The sequence below is a fragment of the Parambassis ranga genome, chromosome 20 (assembly GCF_900634625.1).
Source record: "Parambassis ranga chromosome 20, fParRan2.1, whole genome shotgun sequence".
Lineage (NCBI taxonomy): Eukaryota > Metazoa > Chordata > Actinopteri > Ambassidae > Parambassis > Parambassis ranga.
Genome location: NC_041040.1, coordinates 9331962 through 9356442, shown reverse-complemented (window position 1 = coordinate 9356442; position 24481 = coordinate 9331962). Strand labels below are relative to the sequence as shown.

The following is a 24481-nucleotide window of genomic DNA, read 5'->3' as shown; positions in this document are numbered from 1 at the left end:
CCCTCGATATAAAGACAATTCTGCCTTTTTAAACTTGTTAGAAGGTTCAGTTTTGGCTTCATTTTAGGTTTTAATGATAATTAGAATAATGGTTCACTGCATTTACATCAACAATGTGAAGAGTACTTTCAGGCTTTTCATGCACTATTTTACTTCTGTTTTCAAGTTTGGAATGGTGGTGCATTTTTAAAGTTTATAATTGGGCCTTTACTATATAAAATGTCTCAATTATGGTGGTCACAGTGAAAGTCAGAGGTCAGGGCTGGCTCATTACATTGTTCCTAACTTCAGTATTTGAAGCTGTGAAATAAACAAGGACTTAATCTAAACTTTCTCAAAAACATATCTCTCCAGCTGTTTGAAAATACAGCGTGGAACCAAACTATGGTAGCTGACATGCCTCACGCTTTTTTTTCCCGCATTATGCTTCTCTTTGCTTGCTGTTTATTATGTTCCTTAAGAAGTAAATAGGGGTCAAAAGCTATTGTCAGTGGATGAAATTCTTCCAAATGTGTATTTTAAGGACTTCTAAATCTCCACAAAAGCTAATTCCAGGAAGTTAAAAGCAAAGCCCTTATGGATGATTATGCCTGCAAAGGTCAATGAGACAATGGGTTTCCATTTGTGACTGACTGCCTGTTGTCCCTGTGTATGTGTGCCTCAGTGAGTGTGTGTGTGTGTGTGTGTGTGTGTTACGTGCTGGTATGCAGAAAACCTCCTTAGTCATTCCTTTGTGATTCAACCCTCTTCCATCTGACAGCTTAATATTAAAAAGCTTTCATCCTGCAGCAACACAGTCAGAGTTATGGCTTCTGGCAATGTGTGTGTGCATGTGTTTGTGTATGTGCGCGTGTGTTCAAACCTGCTTCGTCATGATGTTTTTGGCTTAGCGTGTATCATAATGAACAACAAATCTGAATAGCTGTCATCCACAAACCAACTCTTCCCTGCACGGCATGTGGGTGGGGGATGAATGTATCTTTTGTATGTCTGCTTCGTGTTCGCATGCGTGTGTGTGCGCGCACATCATTGTGCTCTTGTTTGTGTTTTACTGCACGTTAGCTTCCTCTTTATATATGGGTATGCTGATATATAAATATATATATATATATATATATAAATATATGTGTGTGTAATGTGACAAAAAGCGAAACTTCAGTAGACAATAAACAATGGCTGTCAGCTCACTGATGACAAAACGGCTGAGGAGGCTTTCTGCTGTAAGGTTTCCATTCAACTTGAAATGCAAATCACTCCCCAACAACAACACTAGCTCCTGATTTCCTCTGTACAATCATGCCTATATAAAAACACCTGCATGCAGAAAGCTGGGCATTAAAGCAACATTAAATTTATTTGGTTGTAAGATAGGCGGTGCAATGGTGCCTCACTGGGGCCTCTCTGTGTGGAGTTTGCACGTTCTCCCTGTGCTTGTGTGGGTTTTCTCCAGGTACTCCGGCTTCCCTCCCACATTCTAATGTCGTGCATGCTTGTTAGGTAAATTCCTGTCTAGGGTGTACCCTGCCTCTCACCTGTAGATAGCTGGGATAGGCTCCAGCCCCCCGTGACCCTGCACTGCAGGACAAAGCGGGCTCAGATGATGGATGGATGGATGACTAAAGCATATGGTTCAATCAGCAGAAAATCAAACAAGGGACAGTAGCGTTTGCACCTATGTGATTTTCCACATGCAACTATTGAGTCTCCCGATTGATTCCCATGTTGTATTGTCCTAGTGTTTATTAACCCTTAAGAGTTCCTTAAAAAAACAGATGTATTTGTCCCTTGGGACAAAATATGTACACTCTCTAAAAACTGCTGTTAAAACATGATATATTCATTTTTGTCCACTTGAAATAAGTCAGTATTCTAAAACTACTTCAGCCTGAAATATATGTTTCAAATATTAATTACATTTTGGGGATTTTAACCCTTTAAAGGGCAGTTTGTTTTCAAAACCCCTCTGTTTTTTATGGAAAAAAATAATTTCCATAAAATACATTTCAAGTAGTGTTTGATTATTATTACACCAAGAGCCTGAGATGGGTCAATGATTGGCAGCAACACTGATTTTAATACATTGTTACTTTTTTTTCAGTGTTTGACTACTTTTTCAAGTAGTCTTGAATTACTACTCCTGCTCTACTGCTTTTGTGATAATACCACAGGTAGTTAGGTATTTAGGAGTGAGTTAATTTTCATGACTGGACTTTTTGCACAGGTGGCATCCTATCACAGTATTACGCTGGAATTTACTGAGCTCCTGGGAGTGGTGCATTCTTTCATAATTGTTTGTAGAAGCAGTCTGCATGCCTAGGTGCTTGGTTTTATACAGCTTGGCCATGGAAGTGATTGGAACTCCTGAACTGAAATTATTTGGATGGGCGAGTGAATACTGTTGGCAATGCACCTGCATAAACAACCTGAACCAAAACAAAGTCCAGTTTTGTTTGGGTTCTTGCTACCTGTTCAGAGTAAAGACCCTTGAGACACACAGAGAGAGAGAGAGAGAGGTGCTTACACACAGCACACAGAAGCACTCTCGCATGCACACACACGTACAAATACATACAAAGAAAAAGCAGAAGCGCTCACACGCACTCAGTCACACACACACTTTTTACACACACATCATTATCCAACAATAATAGTAATGCAAACTTACAAATTCAGGAGCAACACACCTTATCAGAAAATAGTAAAAATTAAATTTCTGCTACATGGTTTGAATGTTAAGAAATAGCGCCAACATAAAGCTCAACATAAAGGACTGCATTATTTTATACTAAGAGGGTCAAAATGGCAGTTTCAATGGTTTTCAATGGGGCATGTTTTGTCCTGAGGTACAAATGTGTGAGTTTTCAGCACAGACATTACAAATAAAATGTGTTAAAAATGGCTTGAAAATTAAAGATGAAATGGCACAAAATGTTCTGAATGTTTCTGACTCTTAAAGGTTGAACTTAGCCTTGCTTTTATCAATGTTCGTTGTTTAAGAAAAACTTTTGAAAACAGAATTTACAAAGTGCTTTGACAGAGTAAGTTGTTGAGAGTTATGAATGGAGACATAAACACTCAAAAGTGATTTTAAAACATGTCATTAATTTAGCCATCATTATCTTCCTCCTTTTAAAGGTGCCAATATGGCAAAAATGGCCACATTTAAGTGTAAGAAATGACCAAAAAAATCTCACATGCCTAGTTCCATTATTTAGGAGAGACGAAGGGTACTTGGACAGAAATCTCTCCGGCCACTGTCCCAGAAACTAGAACCAAAACAAAGTAGATGGTAAAATATCTCTGCAGGCCAAAGGGAACACATGAATATTTTATTTTGGAGCGAGCGGGTGCTTTAAAAAGAAAAGTATGTTCCAAATGTGAATCAGACACCAGTCTCCTAAGTCATTATATATACAGTGGAGAATTTTGTTAGCTGTCTGACACATGCATGTGTTACACTCTTCCATATGACCACTCATGCTCTCCTCTGATCTTCAGTTTATCCACAGATTGCGTAAGCCTTACTCTGCACACTTCAAAAGGCAGTGAAGCTCTGCAGTTAAAAATACATTAGAATAGTAAAGGATCTTTAGATGACCTATCAGCTTGAGTTTCTTATCTCTTTGTCCCAGTGTTTCACAAAGACACACACACACAGTGACATGACATCAGGGAACACAATATAACACACACACACATGCTCCAATCCAACACAGGCAGATGCCGAGTCGGATAAAAAACAAACACATGAACACAGATGGATTTCAGCGGCAAAGTCTCTCAAGCAATTGAGAAATCTTAATTAAAAGTAAACTTTGGGCAAGATTAGAAAGCTTGCCCTCACTGTTAATGAGAGCATGCTGTTTATGAAATGTAAGCCTTCAAAAACACAGTGGAATGCAAATGAGAGTGTGTTTTAATACGGACTTCATTACATGTTCTATATTTTTAGTTACACTCCACACACGAAGGCTCGCTGTGAAAGCATGCAGTATTTCAACAGTTTGATGATGCTGCATGTAGCCTCATTATCAGCCCCAAATTATTCACGTGTCAAACTGAAGGAGCTCGGGCACCACAATGTCCAAAACATACATGATCCGGCCCAAATCTTTTATTGTAAATGTAAGATTGAATAAAACCACAACACTAACACCAAAGATTTATTTTGTGCAGCAAAAAATAACGAGCATTACTTAGTGCTACTAGGTCACATATATAGAGCTGATAATGCAGCACTTCGCGGGTGCTTTTGACCTGTGACGAAAACAGTGCTGCACAGCCTCACTGCTGGTTTAAGAGAAAAAGACGCTTTTGGAGGCTAATCAGCGGGAGAAATATTTTGTTATTCTGAAGTGGGACTTTGAGATGAAGAAGAACATTTTGGAAACTTTTATTATAAGATCCCAAATGAAATATATGAAATGCAGCAGAGGGAGATATCCTGATTCATAAGCATTTAGTATGCAGGAAGCATTCTAAATACAGGAATATTGTTTTGAAAGGAGGGCAAAGCAGTGTACTTTATCTTGTAGTTATCCAGATAGATGTGTCTGACAAACTTGGTTCATTGAGGTGTAACCCAGTGTCCCTGCAGGAGGCAGACATCTCTTCTATAAGATCTCTCCTTTTTTTCTGTTTTCTCAGGATGCAAACACGCACCCTGACCTTCTCCTATTCTTTTTATATCTCTCCTCTTCTCTCCCTGCCTGTGTTTTTCTGGTTGTACTCTCACCTAGTGTCTCATTCTTTCAGGGATTCAGTCTAAAGAAATTAATCTATCCTCGCTTTATCTCTCAGCCTTGCTTTTTTCCTCACCTTACACATTCACTTACTTTTTCTTTCATGGCTACACCTTTCTACATAATGTCGTCCCCTCTCTTTGCCCTTCTTCTTCTCCTCCATCCCACTTCTTGCTCTTCCCTCTCATTTCCTCCTTCACTCCTCCCCACCAAGGTCCTAGACAGGGGAAATGAAATGTGTATGTATTCAGCAGCAGCAGCACAGTGTGGCAGCGGGAGGGAAAACTGCTGTTTTATGGTTTTATTTATGGATCTGTAGATTTCTGATGCTGCGCGCACACACACGGGGGCAGAGGGGGGAAATGAAGAGCAGCCTGATGTGAAATGCTGCTACTACCCCCAGTTGAGCTACAAACTGGCAAAGGCTAACACACACACACATTTTACATATTTTGGACTTAACATGCTTAAGCTGCAACCACACATACTTAAGTATTCATGGCAGGATATTAATTTACACACCCACTACATCAATTCATCTACCAAATCACTCCATCAGGAAAGACACGAGCAATGACTTATCCTCCACAATCACCTTCTAATATCAAAGTCTATCATTTGCTCTGCTGTCTGTTTGTCTCTCAGCTGATTGCTGCTGCATTCCCAGCAGAGATGAGTTTTCTTATCTGAAGGTCAACTTAAGCCAGAGCAGTGTTTGTCACCACACACTCTTAAAGCCAGCAGCATTTAATGGAAGCAGCTATCATTGCACAGCAGACGGTGCTAACGCTGTTAGTGCACATCTTGGTTCGTGTCGCAGCCAATAAATATGTGAATATAAGGAGAATTTCAGGTGCATAAAATGAATGAACTACAGGCTGATGTAATAGGCAGTCATTTCATGAACAGAATATATATATATATATATAAAACAAAGAACAACAAAGAATCAGAATGGTTGTGTCAGCAAGGCTCAAAAATGTCCAAAGAAGGCAAATCTAGATTATCAGGTGGTTTTCAGACATTTTAGGCTCCTCTTTGTCTGCTTAGGACACAGTGTTGACCCCATAAATGTCCACTATTAGATCCTAAGATCCTGCCTCATCTCCATTACTCTCTCCACCACATGGTTAGTCCATCCTTATTTACAGTCTTTGACTTTTGCCAGTCTGTTCTCAGTGTCGAGAGGGAACTCCAATATTATTATTTTGTACAGCTCAAATTAATTGATTAAAACTTGACAGCACAGTTGGTTTGAAGGAGTGGAGGATCTACACACTGTTTGAATGGGTTTAATTTGCCTCTTTATGACAAGTGACGTTTTGAGGGGTTTTGTTCTTTCCCTAAACATATTCAGATATAACAGGAACAGAAAAACAAAATTGTTGTGACAAGTTCCAAAGGTTCCAAAGACACTCTCTCTTCAATTAATTCCATTCTTCATACCAGGTGATTGGTGTAACTGGAACAGAATCATTAGGATTCTTCTGTTTCCTGTGTGTTACAGTGAAGAACCTTTAACACCTTCCAATAGCCTGTTGAAAAAAAAAATAAAGCAGCAACAGTCCCCCTCGTCATTCAGAAACCACTCTAAACATCCATAATTCCCCTCTCTACCTGTCCACAGCGGTGTGAGTGTATGTGAGTCTCTCCTGTGCTCTCCCACCCTCTCTCCTGGGTAATTTGTTGTGTAAATACGGTCTACTTACAGCTGACGGGCCCTTTCAGCTGTGGCGCTGGAAATGCAATTACAGGCAGCAAACATCTCCATTGTTATCACTGGAGGGTGCGACGCTCATTTCGGTCCCCTCTCCAACGAGGAGGGGTGGGGGGTGCGTTATTGATCGGTATCAGCTTTGAGGAGGGGATTACTAATGAAGCCATCTGAAAGCCTTTTGTGCTCTGTAAAGTTTGCAAGTGCATAAGTGTGTGTGCAGGTTTTTAAATGGATGAGCGTATGAGAGACAGACAGATAGATAATGTGTGTGTCAGGAAATGTAGGTGCCACACTGCCTATCCTGTTAAGAAGGACTCATTATGCTTTCTGTTGCAGTGCTCCAACGCCTCTAGTGGTAGCTTTATGAATTACACCTGAGGACATCCTGAATATTGGCATGTACTGTACTCTTGTGTTACATGATCACAGTAGGCTGAAGTAGAAATGTTATGAAGATTGTGTAGCTTTGGATCCTGCTGGTGAATTTGCTTACTTAGTTGTAGTATCTTTTTTCTAGAGATTTTGTCTAGATCCCGTCTTTGAAGTGCTGTAAGTCCAAATTTTCTTTTATTTCTACTTTACATGGACATTTAGAGTATTTTTACCCAGCATTGCCATAGCATGGAACTCATCAGTCAACAAATTTGCATAATGATATGCTGAACAACCTTGCTTAGAATCAAGGAGTGCTTGCAAGTACTCCTTGTAAAACAGTAAGTAAAAACAGTCTGTTGTCAGTGGGCTGGTTAGCATGGTAAATTCAGTAGATTTTCAGTAGATGGTTGTTGTTTCCTCATATTCTGTTAATAAAGTAATTAAATTTTTAAAAGATTTTCAGCTCACTGTTGTACAAAGTAAAATCTTGGAAACAAAGCTTCTGTTTGTTAAGCACATTCATTGGAGAAAAACCTTTTTTTTTTTTAATCGCTTATTAAATATTTGATTAAATATTGTATGCGCAGACTTACACAACCCTTACAAAGTAAAAACCCAGAGAAGGCCGAACAAAGGAAGCCACAAATGTACAAATCTGTCATGTTAAATTATAAAACTGTTCCCCCTCTAGCAGAAAATTGCATCTTTATTTAGGAACATTTTGCCTCTAATAAGAAGCTGGTTGAGAAAATTGGTTTTCTAGTGTCTTTATATTTCCCATTTTTATGAGACTCCCCACAGGAAACCTTGTTTGTCTCATCCTATACAGGAGTTTTGACCTTCCCAAAGGAAGCTATAAAAGTGCACATGCTCGCTCACACATAACACAAAGTACTACAATATCTACCCTGGCTTCTTTTTATTTTTCCAGCCTCATAGCTCTGCTTGTAAGAACATGGTGGAAACGCATTATCCTGCAGAGAGGAAACTTCTAGCTGGCACTTTGACACAGGCAGATGTTATTCTCATGCACCCACAGCGATTGTTGCTCTGTGTTCACTCAATTATTAAAGCAAGCCAACTTCACATACAACTTATTTTCTTTCCCATTCTCAGTCAAGCTGCTCTAATACCATGCTTGTTTGGCAGTCTTTGAAGCAGAATAGGTTTTCGCTTTGTCCCTGTTTGATGTGCATGCAGGCACCTGTGGACAAATGATTCGCTTCAGTCTCTCCTGTCTTTGTTCTTTTGTGTTCATTTTCACCCCTTGTGTGATGTGATTGCACCATAATTTATTTTTGCATATTCATGAAACTCTTACTTTTTAATACTCTTAACATTGTTGTATCCTCAAGAGGATAATGAAGCAATGCAAGGTGCTGCCTGCACTGTCTGTTTTGTTTTAGAACTTTAGCCTGTGTGACTAATTTATCTCTTTATTATTAAAAGAGAACTCTAATTTATATATATATAAATGTGTTAGATATTTTTGCTTATGATGCACCAGACGTGTCCTGGCACCTAGTTTTCCAATGCTGGTGGAAAAGCATCCTTTTAAATATTTCCTGACATGCAGTCTAATGATTAATTTAAGCTTTTACTTAAGTAATGCTTTTGGAATATGATTCAGTTGATGAAAACTAACTCTGCTCTGTTTACAGTTTAAAATTTGATAACATTCAGTGTTGTCTTGCATGATTGCACATGCTTGACTTCATTTATTATTAACCATTCTGTGTTTTACATCTAAACAGATGTAGTACTAGTTCCTACACTTACCCACCCAGGTACTTATAGGGATGTCATCCTAATACTAATACTGTGCAGGGATTAAGGTTTCTGGGCCTCTGAATACACGGGTTGTGCCGAGAAAATATTTCCCAAACTAGTACAGCAACAGGCAGGTTAGGTTATATCGATGTCAGATTCTGATATCTCCTTCATGCCTCAGCATGAAATAGACTAAGCTACATTTTTTTCCTTTGTTAAGCTTTTGTTGAGCCTGCAGCTCCTCATCCCTCTTCTGTTGTAGCCCATCCACCTCAAGGTCAGACAAACGTTTCATTCCGAGATCATTTAGATCCAGACACATAGAAGAATGTGTGAACTGTACAGATTTTCTCCAACATAAGAGCTTTGAATGGGCCCAATATGATTGACAAGTAGAAACAAAACCTCCCCTGGCCATGTAGTCGCAGCTGTGGTATGTTGTACTCAGAGCACTAATCCTCCAAGCCAAACACTGCTCATGGCCCACTGACACCAAAAAGACTGACAGCGGATAATTAGATGGCTAAAGAACTTTCAATGGGAGACTAAAGAAAAGCATTTACTGAATCTTAGTTTATGAAAGTGCTGAGACATAAACAGCTAAAGAGCTTCCAGAAATCCTTCATTGAATCAGAACCAAAAACCACAGCGGCTTTATTTTCAGATCTGCTGACCCGTAAGGACAAAAATTAATTTACTATGTAATGCGCAGCAGATGCTATGAATAGATAAAAGTGAAGAAATAACAAAAAGTCCCAGGTGTAACTCTCCTACAGTGAGTTTGCCCTTTTCACATTAGATGCGATCCAGCAGCTTCTTTCTCAGGATGCTCGTCAGTTCAGCTTGTTTGGAGCTAATGCTGTGGAAGTAAATGTAAGTGTGACGTGCAAATTTGTTGAAGCGTAGTCAGTGATTTGTTAATTTGTGTGTGTGTGTGCAATTACTCACACAACAAATTGCTGTGATTTAGAAGGTTTATATCCACGGATGGGTAAACATAATAAATCTGTTATTCAGGTGCCTTCCCAAATGGTTAGCCATTGATTCTTTTCACTGCTCCTTCACAACATTTTTTTATTAACATAAAAATTTTATAAAGTGCTATTAAAAACATGTTTTTGAACAGGAAGCAGAATCTAGCTGGAAGAAAGGTAATGAGGATACTTTAAAAGTAATCAATAGAATATTAAAATTATGTCTAAAAGATGCTGTGAGGCAGGTTGGAAGCAGCAGTGATGATGACTTGAGTTCTGTACAGCCATTATTCCTCAAAACATGCTTAATGTGTTTCAATAAAGAGCCAGCAGATGGCAGAATTTGTGTTGCGCCACTCTGGAACACTGCAGTTTCATCGTTTGACCACTAGAGGTCGGTGTTGGTCAAATCATTTTCGGGGAGTCTTTTGACCATCAACAATACTGCACTTAGTATATTATACAGTTTGCATATGGAATGAATGAGTGCTTTTACAAAATCCCTATGTTTTAAAATATTAAACATCATCTTTAGGCTTTATAAATTACTTATTAAATTGACACTTCTATAGTCAAGTCTCCTTGAAGTGTCCACTGTTTGTCATTATAAACGATGCCAAAAACCTGCCTTGTACATCTCAGTGGTCACCTTTCCTGTTAGTGACAGCTTAAGGCTTCACTTTGAGAGGATTTGTAAGCACTCGAGCAACCACAAAGTCAGAGCATTCTCAGCCTGGCCCTGAGTATAATAGCCTTTGTGAATCTCTGTGGTTTTGGCTGAAAAACCCTGCATGGCCTCACAGTACTGCACTGGGTCCAATAGTCTTTGCTTAGACACAACGCAGTCATGTGGACCACTTCGCCCCGGTTACCTAGGGACACAAGCTGCTCCAGACCACATTTTGTCAAACAAGGCTTTGGCACTCAGCTGTAAGGAGTAGCCAAACCTCAGACACAATCAGTGTGCATGATTTAAGACCTTTCTCTCTCTCTTTCTCCTCTCTAGATAACCAGATCCTGCAGTTTGGGAAGCTGGTGAGCACCTCCAACACCTACCAACCTGTTGCCCCTGGAAACCCGAGGAAGGCTGTGACTGTGAGCACAGACCAGCCACTGCTCTGGAGCATGGGCATTCAAAAAGACGGGTAGTGACAAAGAAATCCTTTATCTTGATGAAAGTGACATGCACGTACTTCCGCACGTCTGCGGTTATGACATATGTAACGCCATGTGTTACAAAACAGCAAGAAGCACTACTATACAGGACCAAAACTTTTATCAGTGTTTTTATGAGACATTAAAACTAGTGTTCAGGTGAGCATGATATAAAACTGACTACAAGGATGGCTTTTTATTTCTCCACAGTGGCTGTCCTTTAAACAAGATATTAACACTGTATGGGCACAAGTTCTGTTATGCAATGATTAATCGGGTATTTGCCTTTCACTACTGTTAATCCAAAATGAGCCATTTAAAAAGGGTAATTCTGCCAGCATGTGCCTTTGATATCAGTGACCCTCATGTAATGTCCTTTGTAGAAATCAGCAAATGTATTAAGTACCATTGAAAAGACAGAATGCCTGACTTTAATATGTGTGCCTTCTTATGACAGTGATGTGACAATCAGAAAAGATAAAAAGCTGTTGTTTGAACGTTGTAGTGAAGCATAACTTTTTGAAGGACAAAGGACAAATCAGTCTTTGGGTTCCCATCGGTTTTATTTACACAGCGACATACAAATGTTAAGCACAGAATGTAAAAATGCTATCCCTTCAGTCCCCTGTCACACCAGCCCTTTAACACTTTGCAACAGTCCCCCACCCCCACATATTGAAACTTGTCCATTCTCTTGATGAGGACTTAACCACCGCTGAAAGAAAAAACAAAAAGCAAATGTTAGAAACTACACATAATGCATCCAGTTTCACATTTAGTGTGTGATCAAGTTAAACATGACTTAAGAAAGACACTCAAAGTATGGCTGCTTCCTGACACCATCTGCTCTTTCCTGAATACTTTCACTGTTGATATATTAACCTATAAACAGCATTTGTATGTCGCCTTCTTCTGCTGTGCACAAATAAAACTCTGTTGTTCACTGACTAGTTTCCCGTGTAATGACAGATTTATTTCATCAGAACAGAACCCATCGCTCAAAGAACAGCGCCAATTTGGGGTCTTAGAGCAGTATGTTTTCATTGTTACATGTCTGCAGATCCAATCAAAGGGTTTTTTATGTTCCTATACAGCTGAGTAGATTATATGATTTGAAAAGCACATGATCATGACTACTGTCAGTAATTAGAAAGATTCAGTGATATCAAATGTATAGTAAGTTTCACAGACAGCACAACCCATATAATACAATTAACCAAATAATTTACTTACACAATGATGTTGTTGATGGGGATGTGGATGAGTTTGACGAAGAAACCAATGAAACCCATGATAGCAAACCCGATTGCTGTAGCCATGGCAATCTTCTGGAATTCTGAAAGCAGAGCAGAATGATCAATGTCCAAACATTTTCATAACGGTAGTAATTACAGGTGTAATAACTCCCAAGAGAGCTCTAATCAGTGTAATGAACGGTACAGATTTGAAACAGGCTTTGATGTTCCCTATAAACAAAGACTGGGTGGATCGACACTGTAAAACATACCTTTTCTGTCGGGCTTCGTGCACCTTTTTACAAGCCTGATTGAGTCTTTGACGAACTGCCGGCTTGGCTCAACAAACTGCATTACTTGATCCATGGCGTTTATGCTGCAGACAGAAATAAATATATCGAGTCAGTTTGTATAGAAAAGGTTAAGCTTGGGTTCCTTGTAGTGCTGACGTTGACTTCAGCAGCCTGAGTTTAAAGCGGCCCACTCAACGTTATATTATGAATACAAGGCAAACTTTTTAATTCCCCATGAATACTAACCAGAATAAGAAAAGAAATTAGTTTTATGTTACGCAACTTCAGCGCTGCTATCTTAAAACAAGCTAACGATCGTCGTCATGACAATATGCTAGCTTGAAAGCCTAATAAATAAAACAGACAGAATTCAGACGCCTCACTCCTCTTAGGGTTTTACATTGGTTAAAAGACAAAAATAAGAGTGTTTAAAGGAACAATCATTAGCTTACCGGTTTCTGGCGTGTTGTTTGATGAAAAGACAGTCAGAGGAGTGAGAGCCACGTAGCTTCTACTCAGCTTCTGGTCAGAAAAAGGGAGCACAGAGCTGACGTATACTTATTACCAGGCATGCGCACAACGTCTCTCTTTATATTTGAGCTTCACTCCTCCCCTACAGCGTCACCCGCAGGCTAGGAGGTTCAACGCGACTGCACACAGGTGGTTTTCTACTACAGACCAAATATAAAACAAGGTTTTGCTGACTTTTTTACGTTAAGGAAAAACTTAACTCCTGATTTGTAAAACTAGATAGAACTTGCATTGTGTTATATTATTTGTTTTGAATAATTCCATGCAGTTTTATATATAAACATCTCAATCATCTTTTCATATCCTAAAAATATGGTTTGTCCAAAAACACATTCTTGCATAGAAGTTATAATACACACATGTTTAGACATGTCATTGATTACAGACATGTGTAGTGGTTCCTGCATTTGCTCATGTCACATTCCTTTAGTTGTAAATTCTCCCTCATGTGATGTAGATTAAGACATGGCTTCTAAACTAAAGTCTGGCATTTTCTCTTAATCGTTCTTCTCCTACTAATGCTAGGGAGTGTACTTCTCACCCGTGAAAAAAAAAACAGTCTCTTTGGGTGGCCCTAAGATTTTAAGTCCCTCATTATAAATACACTAATCTCTTATAACTCATCTCAGTCTAACATGTTTTGCAGCTAAAAGCCTGATAGATACTATACTACACAGTCACAAGTTTACAGAACGTTTACCAGTCGAACAAGTTTATTTATTTATTTTTTACATTATGTCATGTTGTTACATAACCCATTTCAGATGATTAATTGAAGCCTCAACATGCTGACCACATTACAATTACAAGCAAATGTAACCACAATGTGTTGCAAGTCACCACATCATGTCTTTGACTATGTTAAATGTACTACTACTCCAGTTGAGAGGAAAAGCATGTTAAACATCACAACAATTCAATGAAACGTTTCCATAACAATTCACCATAATCTTCTGATGTTTTATGAAACAAAGCAACACTTTGGAGCCATCCTGCTACTGTAGTTTCAGCCTTAAGATCCACTTTGTTTTACAATGTCTGTCTTTCTGAAAGTGCTTTACAGTGCTCTTCAGTGCTGTTCATACTCAGAATACAATGTCTCTCATTGAACAAGTAATTTGCTGCCGTTCACTGCCAGGTGATGCCCAGTATGTTGCAGCTGACCTCCCACAGTTTCTGGGCCAAGTCATCATTAGACGCGGTCCTTGAGCACCTCGCGGGGGCACAGTCACTGCACACACACAGGGACAGAGTGGCCGTTTCACACACGTGTGCTGCATTTGTGTGATTGTATAATCAGTTGTTGGCTGAAACAGTGTGTGTACCTGAAGTACCCGCCGCTCAGGCTCTCCAGGCTGGGCTCCACAGCGCAGTAGATGGTTGTCTGTGCTCCCTCCACTGTCGTCTTGGTGAAAATCCTGAAGATCTTCACGGCCACCTGGATACACTGGTGCTGGTGCCTCCACAGGTCAGACTGCACCACCCCCGGGTGAAGAGAGAACACGCTCACACCTGAACCTGCAATACACAGGTCACACAAGTCACACAAATGCTTTACTGTATTCACACATGCTGATACTTATGATTTGTGTCTTTGATAAATTCACCTTGTAACCGCTTGGCTAGTGATCGTGCAAACAGGACGTTAGCCAGTTTGCTCTGCCCATAAGCCTTCATTGGATCGTAACTCCTCTCACTGTTAATGTCGTCCAGGTGGAGCCCGGTCCAGGTATGAGCCACCGATGCCACAATGACAATACGGGCTGGGGCCGAACGCTTGATGAGGTCCAACAGCAGGTATGTCAAGAGGAAGTGACCTGAGGAAAGTTGTACGGCAGTCGTTACACCACACTGTCATGGATTCATGTACCTGAGTGGAATGGGTCATCAGGCAGGACTCTGATTCTTATATTTTATAATGACTGACCCGCTGATTACCCTTCGATTAATTGTTTAATCTAAAAAAGAATGAAAAAAACAGCTGTTATCTTCAAATAAATTAAACGTGACAAAAGCAGAATAATCCTCTGAGTGCAGAGAATCGGGGAATGTTCGGCATGTTCACATTTTCTGCTTGACAGATGTTAGAAACAGTATTATTTAAAACTGATTAATCAATTTATCAGTTTTGAAAGTCTGTAGATGATTTAAATGCAACATGGATCATCGCCACTACCACTCACACGTACAACCTGCTAAATATAGCAGATTTTCACAAGGCATTCCATGGAGAGGAAGCATGCAAGAACAAATACTTTCCCACATCTAATGTAATGGTGCAAAGAGAAAAAAAATAAATGCACATTCTGTTTGTAAAACTCTTAAAATAAAACATTTTTATGCTTTATTCAGTCTCACTGTGAAGTGCATGACTGTAAACTTTAGATAACAACATTCAGGATGATATGTTACATACATGATAACACTGATGGTGCACAAAACAAACGGAAACACACAGTTGGATTTCTCTCGTGCACACACACACACACACACACACAGTTACATTTTCCTACTATTGTTCTCCCATTCCTGTTTTTACCCTTAACCTAAACATCAGCACTATATAGAAGGATGTTTATCCATGTGCAGGTATGCATGTGGACTTGTATGTGTGTGTGTGTGTGTGTGTGCATATGTGGGTGGGTGAGCACAGAGTGTTCCCTCTGTCAGCCGGTGACTAAAATACCACAGAGGAAAGCATCACTTGGAAAGAAGCCACGGTCCAATATGGAGGAAAAACTGACAGCTTGAAGAAAACACTGAGTCTAGTTTATTTTCTTTGGCTGATATGTTGAGCAGGTAATAAATTAATGTAATCAAATATGGATTCAAATCACTACTGTGTAATCTTACTGTCCAATCACCAGAAATGTTGCACTTCACTTTATTTTATGCCTCCAAAGTGTATAAATACAATATTTATATATAAAGAAATACAGTAAAACTTACCTAAATGATTGACCCCGAGCTGCATTTCAAAGCCATCGGCAGTCTTAGAGAAGGGGCACATCATAATACCTGCATTGTTTATGAGGATGTTTACTTGTTTCTCCTCTAAAAGAACAAAAAGATGTGGTCAAAGTTTGAGAAACAGACACCTCACAGTCTCACATAAACATGAACAGGAGGAAATAGGATTCGGACCACGAACACTGCTATTATTGTGCTGTAGGAAGAAATGACATGTGTTACCTTTGTTGATAATTTCAGCGAAGGCTCTGATGGACTTGATGTCAGAGAGATCCAGCTTCCTGATGACCACGTTCTCATTTCCTGTGTCTTCCAAAATGTCCGTCCGCGCCTCTTCAGCCCTCTCCAGGTCCCTGCACGCCATGATGATGCGAGCGCCTAATGAGGTGACATGAAATCCAAAGTTTCCAGTTCAGGTGAACTCTAAATAAACACCAGATTAAAGTGAAGCATTCTTAACAGCTGAATATGGACTTAAGCAAGCATGCAAGGTTTAAATCAAAGGCTTTGAACTCAGCAGCTCATTGTCAGGCATGCGATGCTTCCAGCGTTCCAAATCAGCAGCAAAGTACCTCGATCTCTCAGCGTGCTTTTGATCATCCTCTAATGTTTTTTCTAAGCTCCCATTCAGCATCTCATTTAGTCCACTCAGTTGAATACAGGACTCTCTCAAGTGTGTCATTCTCATTTGCTCCTGACACAAATTACCGTCCATTCTCCATAATGAATGCAGAAAGGGGTCTTTTGAGGACACGCTCTTTTATGCGTGCACTCACACAAACTAACATATAGACAGACAACCCCCCCCACCTCCACCCTCGTTCCTGCACGCACACACAAACACAAATTAGCAGCCCGTCAATTATGGAAGACGAGAACCATTAATCAGAGCAGAGAGCGTCTGTGTCCCATCACAGTGTCTTTGTTTCTGTCCTGCTGCTCCCATGTGGGAAAACAGAATTGTTCCCACATTTCCAGGGTAGCCAAGTTCACTCAATTAAATGGGACTGAAGGGGTGCACTTTGTCAAGTTAAAGATCAGCCTGCAGAGGATTACACAGTCCTGTGCATGCATAAATAATGACACTATGCAAATGAGGGGAAATGTGCAACAATGGGTTCAAAGTCAATAATATAACAATAACAGTTTAGATGGTGGACTAAACATTATTACAGCCATAAACTAATAATAAATGATTTCTTAGTTCAGTGTTTCATTGCCGTGCCTGAAGGAATCACTTCCTGTTATGAATCAAATCATGCTGTCATCACATTATTACATAATCCCATTGACTGAAAAAATGATTTGCATTTTCCAGAAGCAATGAGCGACAGTGTTATTATTTTAGTCTGGCTGTGATTTTGTTGTTGTTGTCTTTGTTGTCTAGTTTGTCTCAGGAGGGGAGCAGAGCCCTCACAATGCTCCCTCTGTCCTCCTGACCCCTCGTCTGTCTTCTATCACTGCCATATGTTATGCTTTCAGATCAGGGAAACGTTTAGGGAGGGATGCTCTCCTCAGGACAGAGCAAACGTCTCAATGTTTTTCTTTTAGCCTAAAAATTCAAACCCTTTAGACAACAGGAAAAGATTCACAACTTCTGCTAGGGAGGAGTTTGGGGTGGATGGATGGGTCCACATACTGTTTGACGCTGCTTAGAAAGTTCAGAACTGTGAATATCAGAGGCTGTTTTCAAATAATACAACATCTCAGGGTGAAGTGTGACATGTACAGATCACACTTTGGATGTTAGTGTTCATAGAGGAGGCGGCAGGTAGGCTACAACATCAAAGATCCAAAAATAGACAGAGGCAGATGGAGACCGACACACAGCTGGACACAAACCTCTTCTTGCCAGGTCCCTGGCTGTTTCTTTGCCAATGCCGGTGTTAGCTCCAGTGATTATAACTGTTTTTCCATCCAGCCTCTCCTCAGATGACCAGTGGTTGCAGCACACACTCCTGAACAGTACACACACAAGAAGGAACAGCTTTTCAAAATAAGACACTGATGTCTGTCTGTCTGTCAGACATGAACATTATCAATAAAACAAATCATATTTACAGATAATAAAAAATAATTGTTTTGAATAAATTATTCAACAAGCTAATAAATGTTTTCTTAAAATAATATATTTTCAGTCTGTTTTGGTGCACACACACAAAGATATGTTATAACTCACTTCCAGATACATAAAGAAACACGCGCTAATTAGCTGAATAAAACGAAAACAACCGACACAAACAGCTGCATTTTAAACTGCGCCAAATCACCGTGTAGTGTAATCTTCTTAAAATGTCTCACATTCCTGTTGTAAACAGAGGCAGACGCCGTTTTCTCCCGCCTGTGCCGGCTCTTTTCTCTTTTTTTTGTCTTACCTGCAGTGCATTATTCTTCCAGAGCAACAGATCTCCATCTCACAGAGCGACTTCAAGAAGAAGCAAACAATACACCTTCTCCTCCTCCTTCAGTCCTCAGCGGCGGCGCAGCTCATTTAGTGGCTTTTCGTGCTCGCCTGTCATGTGTCCCCACCCCACGCGTTTGTTTCACATATCAGCAGCTCAGCCAATCAGGAGCGAGCTGACGCATAATTGATTCACAAGTTTTACAGGCTGGGAGAACAAACAGGAGGCTCTGCTCCCGAGCTGCTGCTCCCTCAGCTCCCTGCTGCCATGAGAGGCCACCAGAATGGATACTGAGATCTGTATCTCACTCATGATCTGTGATTAATGTATGAAGTGTATCAACTCTGAAAGTGAAGAAAAACAGAGTTCCATTTATCTAAATGACTTAATGTCCCTCCGGGGATCAATAAAGTCCTGATCTTATCTCTTATATTAACTTAAATAAGTTAAGTTAATTTAAATATAGTAAATTAAAAACTAATATTTCAGATATTTACTCTGACAGTCATCGCTTCTGATTTTCTAAATAAATAGCCTACATAAAAAAATCAGGATTATGGAGGGTGCATGCTGTGGACCTTACTATTTCAATGCCTTTCTGTCAGATCCGGCTCTGCCATTGGTGACATAGGCGGTCGCTATAGGGCGCCACCTGCTGGAGGGGGCGCTGCTGCATGTCCCGACGCAATATACTATATCCAATACATGGTCAAGGTCGAGTCAGAGCGGCGGAGCAGAGCATGGAGTGAGCTGCAGGTCAAAGTCCAGGCTGCTGACATGTTACAAGGCAGAGGGCTGGATCAGGTCAGGGGAGAGAGGAGAGCACTATGACTGATTTTTATTAATTTATTAATAAAAGTGTTGTATTCAATTGTGTTCTTCATGTTTAATATCTCCTTTTGTTGAGCTGTTACTAACTAAAAAATTAATAAAAAATAAATATACCAATAATTTCTAATTTCTCTTCAGTCATCTGTTTGATCAGTGATACATTTATTTGCTGCGTTTACATCTTTTATTTTGTCATCTCAGCCTTCATGGTTTCAGTTCACACACAGTTTAACATGCAGATTCAGCTTGTAACCCTGTTGTCTATCTTCACACCTTCACAGCAATAAAACCAGGCATCACCATGAAGATGACAGATGTTTATCTCCAGCGGATGTTTAGCAGGTGGCAGCTCACAGCCCACAGTTTCAGGGCAGTGCCGTCATCCTGACCGGCCCTGGTGCTCTCTGCAGCAGCACAATTCCTGCAAGGAAAGAAAAGTAAAAAGAAGAAGGAGGCTTTTATTTTGAAAGGTGCTTTTTGGTCTGCTGCACATCTTACTTGTAGTATCCTCCAGTAAGCAGCTGATTTTCGGGGGTGACCGTGCAGTAGATGGTGGTGTAGGCTCCTTCTGCTGGGGTCTTGAGCAGGAAGCTGAAGGTCTTAAATAAATCCACAAGAGGGCGCCTTATGTGCCTTGTAATTTCAGTGTTCACCATGCCAGGATCCACTGAGTAAGCCATCACACCTAGAACTGGAGGTAACGGGACCAGATTCATACACTGATCAGGCTGTCATCATGATCACTGACAGGTGAAGTGAATAACACTCATCTCATCAGGTCAGGGCCAACACAATATTGGGCAGGTGGTTATAATGTTATGCCTGATCAGTGTATATACAGTGGGTATGGAAAGTATTTAGACCCCCTTAAATTTTTAACTTTTTATTTTCACTATTTTAGCAAATGGCTGCAATATAACAAAGAGTGAAACGTTTTAGGGGGTCTGAATTCTTTCCGTACCCACTGTATACAGTCAAGTATTAAATACAGGCCACCCTATGAAAGCCCTTGTGTTTTTGTAACATATGTGGACATATGGGTAGTAGAGTCAAGTAATATAACTAACATTTAAAACTGAAGACATTTGAAAACTTTCTGTATAATGTAATTTTAAAAAATCAATGTCTGGTGAGGAATAAATTATGACATCCCTACATTTGTTCCTACTTAGGATGGATAAAATCACAATTAGAATAGAACATTTTTACTCAGCATTTTGTAGGAAGCGTGTGCAAAATAAACCTCAAACATTTAGTATGGTGCGCTCCTGACTGTTGAAGTGAGAGTGAAGACCGTGGTGAGATTGAATGAGTTGCCTTCAGAAAGAAGATTGAAGCAGTTTATGAATGGTAAGGGATTTAAAAAGTTCTCAGCTATTACACTATCTGGGAAATAGTCTATAATAGTCAAAACAACTGCCAACACGCCCAGGTCTGGCCGTTCAAGAAAGTACACCACATGCTTACTACTACCACTATTAAGCTGTGATTGAAGCCATGGTCCTGTGAGCCACCTATCATGCAAGCTGTTGACAGAAACTTCTGATTCTGTTGTGCTAGGGCCAATACTAAGGCTCCAGACATTGAACCACAACTCTGTGACCTTCCTAACTCTAACCCTACCGCTATCCCTAGCTGTAACCCTAACCCTAACTCTAATGCAGAGCTAGGGTTAGCACCTTGGCTGTCGTGAGACATAGAGCCTCAAGGGAGACATGTCCACAATGGTCTCAGTGAGCCAAATGCATTAAACTTTGAACCACAATGCTGTGACCTTCCTAACTGTGAAACCCTAACCCTAACCCTAGTTTTGACCCTAAGCCTAACCCTAATGAAGAGCTAGGGTTAGCATCTCAGCCGTCCTAAGACATAGAGCCTCAATTGAGACATTTCCGTAATGGTCTCAGTGAGCCGAATGCATTAAAATTCGAACCACAACTCTGTGACCTTCCTAACTGTGAAACCCTAACCCTAGCTGTAACCCTAACCCTAACCCTAATGCAGAGCTAGGGTTTGCATCTCAGCCGTCGTGAGACATAGAGCCTCAAGTGAGACATTTCCGTAATGGTCTCAGTGAGCCGAATGGATTAAACTTTGAACCACAACTCTGTGACCTTCCTAACTGTGAAACCCTAACCCTAACCCTAGTTTTGACCCTAACCCTAATCCTAATGCAGAGCTAGGGTTAGCATTTCAGCCGTAGTGAGACATAGAGCCTCAAGTGAGACATTTCCGTAATGGTCTCAGTGAGCTGAATGCATTAAATTTTGAACCACAACTCTGTGACCTTCCTAACTCTAACCCTGACCCTAAACCTTATGCAAAGCTAGGGTTAGGTTGGTTGTCTCAGTGATCCGAATGCATCAAACATTGCACCACGATTCTGCAACCATTATAGTCCTTCAAAGTCTGCTTTAGGGTTAGGGTTAGGGTTCCTGACATGCATTTTTATATAGTTCATTTTTCAGAACGTAGCTCTCTCCACTTGGCCTAATAGTGAATGTGTCATAATGATCCAGTGAATCCAAAGAGACATTTTCCCTCAGCTAAATTTCTTAATGTTCTCTGTGATGTCGTTGTCACCCACTTCTTAGGTTTAGGGGTTAGGGTTAATAAAATAGCAGCTTTTCCCACAACAGCTTGACAGCCTCACAAATATAAAGCCTAATAATAAACATTGCAATTACAATAGGGCCTTCGCAATTAATACATTAATATATCCAATAAATATATATATTACACTATAACATTGTTATTTGGGTGAGATTTGAGAAGCAATGAGTGACAGTTGGGTATTGATTAATTCTTTTAGACAGTGGTGTGTTTTCTATAAACATGTTTCTCCTTGCTCCGTTTCTTGCCCGGGGAAGCAAGATTCATTGCACAAGTAACAAGACAGAGAGGCACACACACACACACACACCCTACCCTCAGTTCTTTTGGCCAGCTCTCTTGTGAACAGCACATTAGCTAGCTTGCTCTGAGCGTAGGCCCTAACAGGGTGGTAGTCCTTCTCCCCATTCAGGTCATCAAACTGGATCTTTCCCATGGTGTGAGCCACTGATGACAAATTGATGATCCGGGATGGAGCTGAGTGCTTCAGCAAGTCCAGCAGAAGGAAAGTCAAAAAGAAATGACCTAAACAGAGAGAGAGAGAGAGAGAGAGAGAGATGAGATGAGTTGAGATGAGATGGAGCAAATTGATCATTTAACCATTTCTGTCTCTTACCCAAGTGATTGACTCCAAACTGCATCTCATATCCGTCCACTGTCCTAGCATAAGGACAGATAGCTACACCTGCATTGTTAATCAGGTAGTGAAGAGCTTTCTCCGCTGGAAAAAAGAGATCAATTACTTGCATTTATATGAAAAGCATTCTCTATGTGTGTGTGTGTGTGTGTGTGTGTGTGACCCACTGTTGTAGATATTCTCAGCGAACTGGCAGATCGATTTGGTGTCAGCCAGATCCAGTTGCATGGCAACCACCTTGGCTCCCGTCACCTCCCTCATGATATCTGCAGCAGCCTGCTCTCCTTTTGTCATGTCTCTGCATGCCAAAATCACCCGGGCACCTGAGAGAGGGTAATGGTGAGTGTGTTTTACATGTGCATACATGTCAAACATTTGAACATAAGATCAAATGCCTTTAAAGCATTAGTGTCAGTTTGTAAGGCAAAAAAACAACATTGGTCCTTTTGCTGCTTATTTATTTGATCAAACTCATCATTGTATTTGTTATAAGTTTAAGCTTGAAACATTTGCCACCTCTGCCAGCCAGGTCTTTAGCTGTTTCTTTGCCAATTCCAGTGTTGCCCCCTGTTATTATAGCAGTCTTCCCTTCTAGACACACGTCTGAAGACCACTTGGGGATAAACAGAGATCTGTGGAATGAAGTATGAGCTTTGTATAATTAGTTTATTCAGATCTTGACAACTTAGATTACACATAAATAAACTTTACAAGAATGGATAAATAGTTTGCTTGTCCCCACCCAGCTGAATCACTAAGAGATCATTGCTTTTCTTATGGGATGCTTTTATCAGGAAATTGTCTTACCTGACGGCTTGCATTTCTGGATGTGGTGACTTTCAACAGCAAAATCGTCCTAAAAAACTGAGCAGCTTCTTCTCTGACTGACTCCAGAAACGTTTCAGTAAAGAAAGTGAAAAAGTGTTCTTAAATGGTTTGGAGCAAACTGGGAAGTCATTGTTGGACAATTAGTCTTCTATTTAAAGGCAGTAATTGTAACTAATCAATGAAGGCAGATTTTCCAGTTGGGTCGAGGCGCAATCATATGACAAGCCATGTTATATTCAAATAAGACCAAGTAACAGACAAGTATTTGTTTACTTACCAAAGTCAAACGAATACTGACTTACTGTTTTTGCCATTATATGTGCATATGCCTGAGTAACTGTATTAAAATCACAAGATTACAGCTTGTACACCCCGTTTCCTGTGGGATTAATGTATCTGCTGCAAAACATATCTTTCAGATCCGAACCTCTAATTTCATCTCACAATCTTATATTGCATTATGATGATCAAGTTGTTATAGAATCTTGTAAAATAAGCCAGCATTTTATGGCCACATGTCATAGGAATTTTACTCATGAACTGGTTTGAGCTAAACCATTTAGAGTAACTAAACTAAGTGGCCTTCAGTGAGTCTGCAGCGGCTGAAATTCAAAACCTGCTTCCACAGGTGAGCCGAGTGTAATTTCAGCATTTTTGCCGTTTTGGATTTTCTGGTGCTTTCCGCAGGTCACCTGTAGCTGTGTGTCAGGCTAATGGCTCATTGGGCTGGCAAAGGCAGTTTTTTTAAATTACATCAGTGAGTGCCTGGAAACCCATATGATTACTCAACCCTGGGCTTCCCCTCCTCCTTGATTCCTTTTTTTTGTGAAGATAAAGGTGGTGTGATCAATTTTTTTCTTTTTTTTTCAAAACCTGAGATTTGTTTTTTTTTATTTGCCATGTTTCATGCACTTAACACTAGGGGTCAGACTATAGCAAGACACAGTGGTTGGTTTAATTTAAAGGAGAGACTGTTTTCTCATACATGAAATGCTGAAATCTACAGTACGGTTCTGTGTTGGCCTGCAAGTCAATCCTTATGTAAACCATGTGAAAACTAGTCATAACTTCCTGTTTTCATAAACAACCATAAAGTAAGCCGAGACGAAGATGCACGCACACACACACACACACACATAAACATACTGCTGCTGACCCAAACCAGGCCTAAATGAGTGCTGCCAGTTGCTCTCATGTGGTCTCTCTGTGACGCTGGCTGGTCTGACTGCTAGATTGGTTCCTCCTCACAGCTGCTTGCCATCCCCAGGCCTGATGAAAGGCTGTCTGTCTGTCAACGACACAGGACAAAGACTCAGAGGCCATGCCACATGTGTAATTAGCATTGCTTCACAAAGATTATAGATCTTCTCGAAGAGATAAATGACTCTTTCACTGTAATTTGTGGATC

The 24481-nt window shown here is 40.3% G+C and overlaps 4 protein-coding genes across 6 annotated transcripts in view; 1 reads left to right on the top strand and 3 right to left on the bottom strand.

The window, feature by feature from the left end:
* The window catches only part of tpk1 (thiamin pyrophosphokinase 1), a 51465-nt gene extending 39779 nt beyond the window's left edge, over positions 1-11686 (top strand). For all 3 annotated transcript variants that reach the window (XM_028433445.1, XM_028433447.1, XM_028433446.1), the window contains exon 9: positions 10585-11686. In XM_028433445.1, the coding sequence (XP_028289246.1) occupies positions 10585-10727 (143 nt within the window). In that variant the 3' untranslated portion in view covers positions 10728-11686. The remainder of the gene's footprint in view (positions 1-10584) is intronic.
* On the bottom strand, positions 11276-12843 carry sec61g (SEC61 translocon subunit gamma). Its single transcript, XM_028433448.1, has 4 exons — positions 12714-12843; positions 12241-12344; positions 11967-12069; positions 11276-11448 (listed from the first exon to the last, which is right to left on the bottom strand). Exons 2-4 carry the CDS (start codon positions 12332-12334, stop codon positions 11439-11441), a joined length of 207 nt encoding a protein of 68 aa, XP_028289249.1. The 5' UTR covers positions 12335-12344; positions 12714-12843; the 3' UTR covers positions 11276-11438.
* A 1069-nt stretch (positions 12844-13912) lies between these two features.
* Positions 13913-18233, bottom strand: LOC114453045 (retinol dehydrogenase 12). Its single transcript, XM_028432669.1, has 7 exons — positions 18138-18233; positions 17605-17720; positions 15985-16140; positions 15742-15846; positions 14400-14609; positions 14118-14310; positions 13913-14023 (listed from the first exon to the last, which is right to left on the bottom strand). The coding sequence occupies exons 1-7, from the start codon at positions 18173-18175 to the stop codon at positions 13921-13923; spliced, it is 921 nt and encodes a 306-aa protein (XP_028288470.1). The 5' UTR covers positions 18176-18233; the 3' UTR covers positions 13913-13920.
* A 959-nt stretch (positions 18234-19192) lies between these two features.
* Positions 19193-23184, bottom strand: LOC114453046 (retinol dehydrogenase 12). Its single transcript, XM_028432671.1, has 7 exons — positions 23053-23184; positions 22762-22877; positions 22413-22568; positions 22225-22329; positions 21924-22133; positions 19494-19686; positions 19193-19416 (listed from the first exon to the last, which is right to left on the bottom strand). Exons 1-7 carry the CDS (start codon positions 23064-23066, stop codon positions 19314-19316), a joined length of 897 nt encoding a protein of 298 aa, XP_028288472.1. The 5' UTR covers positions 23067-23184; the 3' UTR covers positions 19193-19313.
* Positions 23185-24481: the final 1297 nt, after the last annotated feature.

Excerpts from the sequence above, each read along its gene's own strand:
- sec61g (XM_028433448.1), bottom strand. The coding sequence starts at position 12,334 with ATGGATCAAGTAATGCAGTTTGTTGAGCCAAGCCGGCAGTTCGTCAAA. Across the intron at positions 12,070-12,240 it reads CACGAAGCCCGACAGAAAAG|AATTCCAGAAGATTGCCATG; the intron begins GTATGTTTTACA and ends CTCTGCTTTCAG.
- LOC114453045 (XM_028432669.1), bottom strand. The coding sequence starts at position 18,175 with ATGGAGATCTGTTGCTCTGGAAGAATAATGCACTGCAG. Across the intron at positions 17,721-18,137 it reads GGAAGAATAATGCACTGCAG|GAGTGTGTGCTGCAACCACT; the intron begins GTAAGACAAAAA and ends TGTACTGTTCAG. Across the intron at positions 15,847-15,984 it reads CGCTGAAATTATCAACAAAG|AGGAGAAACAAGTAAACATC; the intron begins GTAACACATGTC and ends TTGTTCTTTTAG.
- LOC114453046 (XM_028432671.1), bottom strand. Across the intron at positions 22,330-22,412 it reads CGCTGAGAATATCTACAACA|CGGAGAAAGCTCTTCACTAC; the intron begins GTGGGTCACACA and ends TCTTTTTTCCAG. Across the intron at positions 19,687-21,923 it reads GCTGGCCAAAAGAACTGAGG|TTCTAGGTGTGATGGCTTAC; the intron begins GTAGGGTGTGTG and ends CGTTACCTCCAG.